At 44.0% G+C, this 10,889-nt stretch overlaps 1 protein-coding gene across 1 annotated transcript; it reads right to left on the bottom strand.

Moving 5' to 3' along the window:
* Window positions 1–3,559: 3,559 nt before the first annotated feature.
* Window positions 3,560–5,602, bottom strand: LOC138633698 (LIM domain transcription factor LMO4-B). Its single transcript, XM_069720081.1, has 4 exons — window positions 5,317–5,602; window positions 5,102–5,198; window positions 4,724–4,882; window positions 3,560–4,304 (listed from the first exon to the last, which is right to left on the bottom strand). Exons 1-4 carry the CDS (start codon window positions 5,529–5,531, stop codon window positions 4,296–4,298), a joined length of 480 nt encoding a protein of 159 aa, XP_069576182.1. The 5' UTR covers window positions 5,532–5,602; the 3' UTR covers window positions 3,560–4,295.
* Between the last annotated feature and the right edge of the window lie 5,287 nt (window positions 5,603–10,889).

The raw sequence follows: 10,889 nt of genomic DNA, 5'->3' as shown, positions 1-10,889 counted from the left end.
AGCTTTGATAAAAACACAACGTACAAAAGTTGAGGAAAGTTGGGCCTTTTTCTGAGAAAAATTACCGACGTTCTTTACATGTCTGGTTTGTTCGGAGTATATTTAGCGTAAGCAACCGTGGGCATCGAAGCCAAAACAAGACAGGAAGTCAAACTTCATCGACGTGATACTGAACCAAGACTAAGCTTTGTAAAGACGATGGCGCCGACAACAAATCTCTGCAATGGAGCCGAGCTGAACGGCACATAATGCAACAACTGCAGAGTCAAAAGGTCACTTAAAGGATCAGGTTACCCCAAAATTTAAATAACACACCGTCTCACCACCAGATAATCATGCAGATAGCTGTGCATATATTTGTGTTTGCAGGCTTTAACACTGCAGGTGGATGGAGTTTCAATTTCTTTTAAAATTGTATTTATATAGCGGCCAAATCACAACACAGGTTCTTTCATGGCACTTAACACAGTAAAGTCCTTAGAAATAGAACTTTACAGCATTATAGAGAGGAACCTGAATTCCCACGTTAGCTACGAGGGGAAAACTCCTACAACAGAAGGAAGGAAAAACTCTTTTAACATGAAGAAACCTCCAACAGAAGGAAAAATTATCTTTTAACAGAAGAAACCGCCAACAGAAGGAAAAACTCTCTTAAACAGAAGAAACCGCCAACAGAAGGAAAAACTCTCTTTTAACATGAAGAAACCTCCAACAGAAGGAAAAACTCTCTTTTAACAGAAGAAACCTCCAACAGAAGGAAAAACTCTCTTTAACAGAAGAAATCTCCAACAGAAGGAAAAACTCTCTTTTAACAGAAGAAACCTCCAACAGAAGGAAAAAAAAAATCTCTTTTAACAGAAGAAACCTCCAACAGAAGGAAAAACTCTCTTTTAACAGAAGAAACCTCCAACAGAAGGAAAAACTCTCTTTAACAGAAGAAATCTCCAACAGAAGGAAAAACTCTCTTTAACAGAAGAAATCTCCAACAGGAGGAAAAACTCTCTTTTAACAGAAGAAACCTCCAACAGAAGGAAAAACTCTCAAACAGAAGAAACCTCCAACAGAAGGAAAAACTCTCAAACAGAAGAAACCTCCAACAGAAGGAAAAACTCTCTTTTAACATGAAGAAACCTCCAACAGAAGGAAAAACTCTCAAACAGAAGAAACCTCCAACAGAAGGAAAAACTCTCTTTTAACATGAAGAAACCTCCAACAGAAGGAAAAACTCTCTTTTAACAGAAGAAACCTCCAACAGAAGGAAAAACTCTCTTTTAACACGAAGAAACCTCCAACAGAAGGAAAAACTCTCTTTTAACAGAAGAAACCTCCAACAGAAGGAAAAACTCTCTTTTAACAGAAGAAACCTCCAACAGAAGGAAAAACTCTCTTTTAACAGAAGAAACCTCCAACAGAAGGAAAAACTCTCAAACAGAAGAAACCTCCAACAGAAGGAAAAACTCTCTTTTAACATGAAGAAACCTCCAACAGAAGGAAAACAAAAAAAAATCCCCTTTTAATTTGTGTAGTTTTGGTAAATTGTTCTTGCCAGACTCACCAAACCATCTCGTTTTCTTATTCGGTTGCTGGTTTTATATTTTTTAAGTTGCACCCTGCCGCCTCCAACCGAGAGGACGTCACACACCGATTCGCCCTCATAATATACGTACATAACATATAATTGTCGTGAGAAACGTCGACGCTTCCGGGCCTTAAAATACTTCCTCGTGTCCTGTAATTTATTCACCAGGCAGCGCCACAACACCACGGGAGGAAAAATAAAGAAAAGCGGTAACAAAGGGTTTTGGAGGACGCTCGGTCGGCTGATCAAGAAACGACCGAAGTGTCACGTACGAGCTCGGATGCTCGCGGCAGCTTCACGGACAAATGCGGCTCCAAAAAGTATCGAGCGCCCAAAAACAACAGTTGTTTACCAAAAAGCAGCGAGTTGAGCCCATCTGTTCACATCTGGCGACACAAAGCAGACCGGACCGTCACAGAGACGAGAGCCAGCGGGCCGGCCCGGCTTCCAGAACCACACACACACACACACACAGGAGGAGGCCCGCTGGCCCACGCACCGGCCAATCAGAGAGCCATGTTGGATCTACATCACAGGAAGGAGAGTCTGGGCACGAAGAAGAAGAAGAAGAAGAAGAAGAAGAAGAAGAAGAAGAAGAAGAAGACAGGCTTCAGGCGGGTCCTCCTCCTCCTCCTCATCTCCATGAATGTAAAAATATCCTGCCATCTTTCTTGCGTCTTCACACTGTGAGTTGGAGGAGTTCAGGCAATTACACTCATCTGCATGTGTTAATATGATTAATTAGTGGGAATAAACACTTTCCTATGACACAGGCTGCACGGTGAGCCACACACCTGCAAGGAGCTCTGATGAAAAGACAACGCCTCGTGGCAAAAGAGCCTTTTTCACCAGAGCCGCTAATTGGCATCTGAAAACGTTCCGGCTAATTAAGAGGCGGCAGATGAGGCTTGATTAGTTTGAATGCAAAGTGTAACTCGCGGTGCGGCGGGACTCGGAGAATGCGCCGAGGTCGGCTTTTTTATTTCTCTTCGCCATCGCGATACAAAAGATAATTGTAATTGTGATCATTTGCATACGTTAATGAATTTGCGTGACGCTCCGTGATCAGACGTGGAATAAATAAGTGATGCGGTATCAGCACCTTCACCGTGACAAGTGGGACCCGGGTTTTTTTTTTTTTTTTAAATAGCTAAGCGCATTAAAGTAAGGTTTAAGTTTGATGGCTGCCGCCGCTGAAGGTGTGAAAGTGGAGCAGATGCTTTCCTTCCGCTTATTTTCCTGAGATTAACTCCCGACCTCGACGACGCTACAGCACACACGTAGAAGTTTTTACACGGCTTTAAAAAGAAAACGAAAAAGGCTCGGAGAATTAGATGCAGCTCGGGAAAAACAAAAAAAGAATTCCCAGAGAACAAAGAGCTGCGGAAAAACATAAAAACATAAAAAACGGGGTGTGTGTGTGTGTGTGTGTGTGTGTGTGTGTGTGTGTGTGTGTGTGTGTGTGTGTGTGTGTGTGTGTGTGTGTGTGTGTGTGTGTGTGTGGGAGCTTTAATTGAAACATGGTAAACAGTAAATACATCAGATTGTTTCAAAATGCTCCTGGATGTAGACGTGGGGGGAGGAGGAGGAGGAGGAGGAGGAGGAGGGGGAGGAGGAGGAGCCACTCCCCCCTTTAATTAGCACGCGCTCCCAGATTAGTTTTTTTTTTTTTTTTTTTTTTGTATTATTATTAGTAGTGTTATTATTATAGCGGCACGGCGAGCCACCGAGCCAGTCAGCCGACGGGATGTGCCCCGAGTTCAGACTCCCAGGAGCTCCAGCAGCACAGATACACGGCTCATGTTTAATTGCTTCTGTAAATGGTCAGAGCTCAAGCCCCTCTAATTCCATTCCTCGGGGTAATCAGGCATGTTTTCACCATACAGGGCTAAAGAGAGCGAGAGGGAGGAACATCCGCCATGCCGGGTACCGTGGAAACACAACGCCGCCGCTTCACAATGACCTCAGCTCACTTACACGTTACAGGAAAACCGTTTTAATAGGATTTGGGTTTTTTTCTGTTTCAACCCCCACAATTATTATTATTTTCCCCCACCCAAACACACATCGAACAGGCAGCTGATAAAAGAAAATAATCATGATAAAAATTAAAATTAAAAAAAAAAAAAACCTACAGTAGAAAGAAAAAAATAACAAAAGAAACCTTCACTGGATCATGTGACAAAAAGAAAACAAACAAAAAAACAGCGACAGGTTGTTGTTTTTCTTCCAAAAAGTTTCATTTTCAGACACTTTTCTGCCTCCGACATCCCGTCGCTTCCATCTCTGAGATTAACATATACAAGAGAGAGATCAGGAGTTCATTAAAAACACCGACGCTCGGGGGAAATAACGCCAAAACCTCCGACAGTCGTTTTACAGCAGTCCGTCAAACGCTCGCTGGAGCGGCGCCTCACTTTCTTTTTTTCTTTTTTTTTTTTTTAATCGTCACCGTTTCCCCTCCGAAGTCGTTTTTTTTTCCCCGAAGGTCCTGGAGGACAACTTCTGACTTCTCACTTTTCTTTTTCTTTTTTTTTACACTGAAACACAACACAAACGGGACTTTGTGCGGAGAGTCTCGGATACGAGTTGAGAAGCGGCGTCCTCTCTCCGCCAGGAGGAGAGGAGGAGGAGAGGCGGGAGTATCCACGACAACGACAGTAGCAGGAGGAGGAGGAGGAGGAGGAGGAGGAGGAGGAAGGTGAGGGCAGCACTCTCAGCATACCTGCAGACGAGAGTCACACTTCAGATTCACTTTGAAAACAGTGTTTCTGTTTATTCCTGCTTTTAAATGGTCATTTAAAACATGCAAAAACTCTTTGATCTATTGCGCAACACCCATTCGAAGATAAATTAAATCCAAAAACAAAATATGACACCGAAGAAGTTTTTTTGTTTTTTTTGTAGCTGTGAAAAGTGTCCCAACATCCGTAAACATTAAAATGTCTCATTTCATGTTGATTTTTTTTTTTACGGCTGCATTTTAACACGTAAACTGAAACGTTGGAGTTCATCAGCTGAAATGTGAAAGTAGTTCCTGATGTGTGAACGTTTCACTTCCTGCGTCTTTCCAACGGGAAACTTTCCCGCTTTGTTTTGTTTGAGTTTTTTTGAGGAGAGTTTGGTCTGTAGATTGTGATTCACCTTCTGGTCCGTGAGCACGGAGCTGCTCTGCAGCGGAGGCAGGTGGTTGTTGAGCAAGGCAGCGCCGGGCCGGTCGTGCTCGCAGAAGATTGTGCCGTTGACGTAGTGGAAGCGGTCGCCGGGCATGAGTCTGTTTCTACAGGTGGCGCAGCTGAAACACTGCAGGGGAGAAGAAACTACCGTCAGAGGCAAACTCATTAAAGCAGATTAATTATGGAGAAAAAATTAAATGGAATTTAAAAAAAATAAATTGTAAAAAGTTGAACGCGTTAAAATGAGTCAGAGAAAGTTAGAGAGTGAGAAACGCGTCTGGCAGCGGGAGGCGGAGGGAGGTCTCGGTGATGTTGAATTATTTGATTGAGGTGTTTGTCGGTATACCTTGAGGTGGTAAACGTTTCCCTGCGCCCTCATCACCATTTCGTTGGCGGGGATCGACTGGCCGCAGGCGCTGCACGCCCCGCTGTGTCCGAACAGTCTGCAAACACAACACGGACTGCTCAGTCGAAAAGAACATGGAAAAGCAGCAGCAGCAGCAGCAGCAGCTCCCTCCTCCTCCTCCTCCTGCTCCTCCTCCTCCTCCTCCTCCTCCTCACCTGATGTAGTCGCTCCGGCACAGAATCATGCCCCCTTTGCTGTAGCAGGTGGTGCCGATGTCTCCCAGCTGGGCCTGGCAGCAGGAGCACTTGAGGCAGCGCGTGTGCCAGTAGCGCTCCATGGAGAAGAGCAGGAAGCGGTCGGCGATCTTCCCCCCGCATCCCGCGCACGACCTGGGGGCCGGCGGCACGCCCGACGCCTGGCTGTTCACCATGACGACCACGGTGGCGATGTGGGGGCGATGGGGGGAGGGGGGGGACCCCCTTCGGAGAGGCTCCTGGACACACACGGGGTGGACAGCTCAGACAGGTGTGGCAGATGAACACTAATTCACTTACAGTCTGTTGGACATTTATTTCTAGCGTTTGTTGTTTTTTTTAAACATGTTTGATAAATATCATTGAATTGATCTTCAGATAGATGAAACAGGTGAACAGACACCCTGAGGACCATTCAGCACAAACGTTTCAATTTAAACACGTTGGGTTTGTTTACTGAAGCTCTACAACTCCAAATACATCACTTGTGTTTTGATTTGACATGAAGGGGGGGGGGGGGGTATTAATATCATGTCAACGTGTGTGTGGGGGGGGGGGCGGGGGGGGGGTCATCAAATGGGACTTTTGGAAGAGTGCCAATAATTAGACGGAGACGCTTTATGAAAGTGCTTCTCCACTTTTAGCTTTACATCCGGTGTAAATTACGCTGTTTTGGGAGCACGAGCTGCACGGTGGGGGGGGGGGGGGGTAGGGAGGAGGAGGGGGGGGAGGTAGGAGGAGGAGGAGGAGGAGGGGGGAGAGGGGGCGCAAAAAAAAAAAGGAGGCTCGTGAAACGCGCGCGGGAGGAAGGAAGGAAGGAATGAAGGGAAAAAAGAAAGATGCCTTTACCTTGTCCTCCTCCTCCTCCTCCTCCTCCTCCTCCTCCTCCTCTTCCTCTCCGGCCGAGAGAAGTTTCAGAAGCGGGAACAAATTATATTCACAAGCCGTTCAGACTGAAGAACCGCGCTCCATAGCTTTCCAGGCGGGGACGCACACAGAAAATACAGCAAAAATTAAATAAAAATAAAAATGAATAAAAACCGCAGCGCAGCGCAGCCCGGCGCGGGACGCCTCGGTAGTAGTTGAGAAAACTCCCCCCCCCTCCTGCTCCTCCTTCACGAGCCCGACGTCCACGCTCCGGCGGATAAATGACTACACGGAGCCGTGAGGAGGCGACATGACGCAGCTCCTCTTCCTCTGCCGTCCCTCTCGGTCACAGCTGTCAACAAGCCGTCCTCTCCTTTCTTTTGACAGCGACTCTATTCATCAAATTGCGCAAGAGGGGCTATTTAAATTACCGAGAGAGGAGAAGGGGGAGGAGGAGGGGGGAGCGGCCGACGAGGAGGCGGCGCGGCAGCCAATCAGCGCGCAGAGGGGGCGTGTCCCGCAGTCAAAATGATTTATGAGTTTATAGTGGCTTATTAATATGCACATTCCCGTTCCTTCAGCTCCCCGCAGGATTTCAGTACAACACCGACACGGAAAACAGACATAAGAACTCATTACGGTGTTTTATAGTTTGACAGGAAAAAGCCAACATGCTCCCAGATGTTCAACACCACCGATGAAGAGATGTCACTGCAAATGGAATAAATAAAACCATTTACTCAATTATCTCGTTTGTTTTTTCTGTGTTTTGATAACGGAATGTAAAAGATTTTTGAAGGTCGGCAGATGAAAGATTTTCAAAATAAAACATTAAAATGTTGGATTCCTTTGCTTGTTTACTAATTGAAGTACTTTTGTGTTTGCTTTTATTGTTTTACTGAATGTGGCAGCAAATTTAAAAAAAAATTAAATACAAATTACGCAACGTTTGACCATTATTATTATTATTATTATTATTATTATTATTATTATTATCATATCCGTGTAAAAATTGGTCAAAATTTTTGAAAAGTTATAACAATAAACAATCAACACCCAAAAAGCATGAAAACAAAAACTCACCAAAAAAAAAAAAAGGAAAGTTATTTGTTTAATTTGATGCTCTACACAATAATTCAGCCCAAAAATGTCTCGGTGCTGCGTCTGCGTCTTTATAATGGACTCTACTCTCAATACAAATATTTAAACTGGTAAATGCACATTTCACAGAAAATTTAAAAACACGTTTCAGTCGTGGAAGTTAATTCATTCTTGCATAATAAATAGTTATAAACATCAATAATGTTTTTTTTTTATCCAGCACATCGTGTGTCAAACTTGCAGCATTTTTGCACAACAAATATTCATTTGCTTTTAAAAATTATAAGGATTTTCAGATTCAATAGATGGAGCACTTTTTAAAGAAAATACATTAAATTTTGTGTTTCTTTTTTATATGAATATTTGTGTTATAAAAGGCAACGTCAAGACTTCATTGTTGGATCTGTGTGTCTGTGTGTCCTTCTTTCTATTTTTTTTTACAGTGATTTTTTTGGGGGGGTATTAAATGACCCAATATTGCGACAGAGCTGGTCAATCACAGATCAATAAAAGGAACAGTGTGGAAGAACGATGATGAGGAGGCTCCACCCACCTGAAGGGAAGACCTGGGCGGCTGCTGCTGAGGTTGTCGGGGTTCATCGCTGCTCCGGGGCACTTCGGCAGGGCAGCTCGGAGGTCTCCGGTCACCCTGCTGTACTTCCAGCCGAGCTCCAGAAGAGGACAGCATCCGGTCACGTAGCGGGGACACCGGTGACTCACTGTACGTCCTGATAGACCGGAGACGTATGATGAGTTTGTCTTTAAAAGCAAATGAAAAGTGTCTTTGCGTCAATATTTAGTCAATAAAGCTACGGTACAGACTCTTTATTCACGTGTTTGTGTGTTTTCCCCTGAAGCCCTTAGATGTTATTTTACAACAACTAAATCATTATAAATTATTCATTCCCACTTCAGAATATGAAATTATATTGATCCTCATTAAACAATCATTTCAGTTGGTTAATTTCTGCCTTTTTCAGTCTGTTCTGATGCTTTTATTTTGAAAGGTTTAACCGGATACATACGCATGAAGGTCTGGAGAAATTAAAACTTAAATTAAAACGCACCTATTCATGACAGTTTATTAATATAGATGTCGTGTAATGTAAGTGCTGCAGTTCCTCTTTGTAACCACAGGAGGGCGGTAAACACTCACGATTCAACCCCACCTGTGTCAAAGCAACAGTGAATATTTCTGACAAATAAACGTTTTTAAAGTTGTTTAAATGAAATTTAAAGCAGTAGAAAGCAACACAATAAGAGCTGGTGTAGTCTGTGTATTAACCATTAGCAGTGTTTTGAGTAGAAGAACCCACGAGTGAAAGAAATACGACATGTTGTTTAAAAAAAAGTTTTTTCCAAAGTCAAAGCATATTCCCCCTTTTAGCGTTGAGCCATGACGTCATGTCAAACTGTAGTGGACTCCAGCTCGTTTTAAGAACCAAACAGAACCTGGAAATATCGTTTACCTGACAGGGAGCACGTGGAGGAGGAACAAGCAGCTGTTACAACTCAGAAAAAACAGCTGGGACGTAAATGTAGGACTCAGAAAACCCTAAAACCGGTTGACCTGGACTGAAGGAAACAAAAACACTTGCCGGAAGTGACGACAGCAGCCGTTGACGGGATCAGCTGCTCATTTTACCCCCAAATAAATGGTCCGTGTTTTGATGCCACGCGCTAAGTATACATGAGTGTACACGATGGAAAACAAACACTGCTTTGTGGACGTGGAGAAGTTATATTTTTGTTTTTTTAAAACAACAAACAATGACAAATACAACAGCATTTTTGATAATAAAGTATAAACAGTACAAAATACGAACAATTACAGATATTCTTAGTAAAAAAAAAAAATTAAAAAAAAACAACAAAAAGAAACAAATAAATACAACAATCAGAGGTCTAATCAGAAATCAATATAAAGCTTTGTTTTCTTGAACATCTAGAGCTTATTTTAGATTTCAATTCCTACTTAAAGTTTTGTAAGTAATTCATGACAGCTAAATCGAATGATTCTACAACTGTGGATGAATTGTTTAGCCTTCAATAATCAGGCTTCATTTCCATAATTTTATTCTGGGAAGAGAGTGAAAAGCTTTCAGTATTTCACTCAATGTATGTAATAATTCTTATTGTCGTTACGGCCACATTCAATATGCATGGATGTTAAATTAACAAGTGAGAGGCTGCGGCTTTATGCATTTATTCAATTCAACACAAATCAAAACGTAATTAAAATTGTAACGCCAAGGTTTTACATAAATCTTAATCCCCGGATTTCTACGCAACTAAATATCGGACTGCCAACAGGTTTTGTGCGAACATTCCCGATTCCCGACTTCCTCCATCGGGTCCGAGTCTGTCCGAGGCCCTTCAGCAGCAGCAGCAGTCGTCGGAGGTCGTCCTTTGAATCGCCGTTGACGTCACGTCATGTTTACTCAAACTGTGAAACCTTCTGTCTCAACACAACCCTTTTGTGGAAACGTTTGACTTCGGTCGCACAAAAGGACGTCGCCGTGACTCTTAAAACGAGGACGAGTCATGTTTCCGCACATTTCCTTTTGGTTTTTTTTCGGCACAAAACGCAGATAATAAATCACATGTGTTAATATCCTTTATTGTGCTGGAAAGAAACCCCCTTTGGACAAAGCGGGCCGCGGTGTGTGTTGGTGGGGGGGTGGGGTGGGGCGGGGTGGGGGGGGCGGGGCGGGGGGGATTCCTCTGCCGTGGCGGACCGGGACGACCTCCAGCGCTCTCCGTTGATTTCCGACATATTTCCTGTTCCTCTGTCGAGGCCGTGCTGAAAGTCGCAGCTCTCCGTGAAGGCTGGACGACACCTGGACCGTCCAGTCTGGGTTCCCGGGCCAATACAAACCCAACACGGAGCATCGCAGCGCCGCCGGCTTCGCTGTGATGTGGAGACATCCCTCCAATCGGAGGCGTTTATTTTCTCTCCGTTGACGGGGGGGAAGCACCTCGGTGTCATCTGAGTCCTGCGGTGTTAGTCCAGAAATGAGACGTAATAAATATAAATGCTTTTTGATACGTCCTGAGCGCGCCGGCGCTGCTCGGAGCGCTGCGTCGGTTTACGGTGGGAACATCTGTCGATATCAGGATGAAACGATGAGCTGGAGAAGGTGATGGAAAGTCACGGCCGATGGAAGTCTTTGGACGAAAAATCACAACACAGGTTATTTCATGGCACGTAACACATTGAAGTCCTTTAACTTTACAACATTACACAGAGAAACCCAACAACTCGGAGCAAACGCTAACAGAACCAAGCTCAGAGGTGGGCGGAGCCATCTGCCTCGACCCGTTGGAGGTGAGAGGAGAGCAGAGAGAGAAAAGGACGACATAGAGATAGAAGACATGAACTGTTGGTGGAGACGACAATCACAGAGCAGAGACAGCTCTAACTATAAGCTTTATCAAAAAAAGGAAAGTTTAGAGTCTAAAGCTTGAAGCTGGAGAGGGTTTTAGGTTTTAGATTTAGGAATTGCCCAAACTTCGACAACCTATAAGACCATGTTTGCACGTTCTCCGTGAACCAGTAAATCTTC

This window comes from Brachyistius frenatus, unplaced genomic scaffold (genome assembly GCF_029030835.1).
Source record: "Brachyistius frenatus isolate BFR_SWC_R1_liver_20210118 unplaced genomic scaffold, ASM2903083v1 Contig_231, whole genome shotgun sequence".
Taxonomy (NCBI): Eukaryota; Metazoa; Chordata; class Actinopteri; family Embiotocidae; genus Brachyistius; species Brachyistius frenatus.
This window is presented reverse-complemented; position numbering and strand designations above follow the sequence as displayed.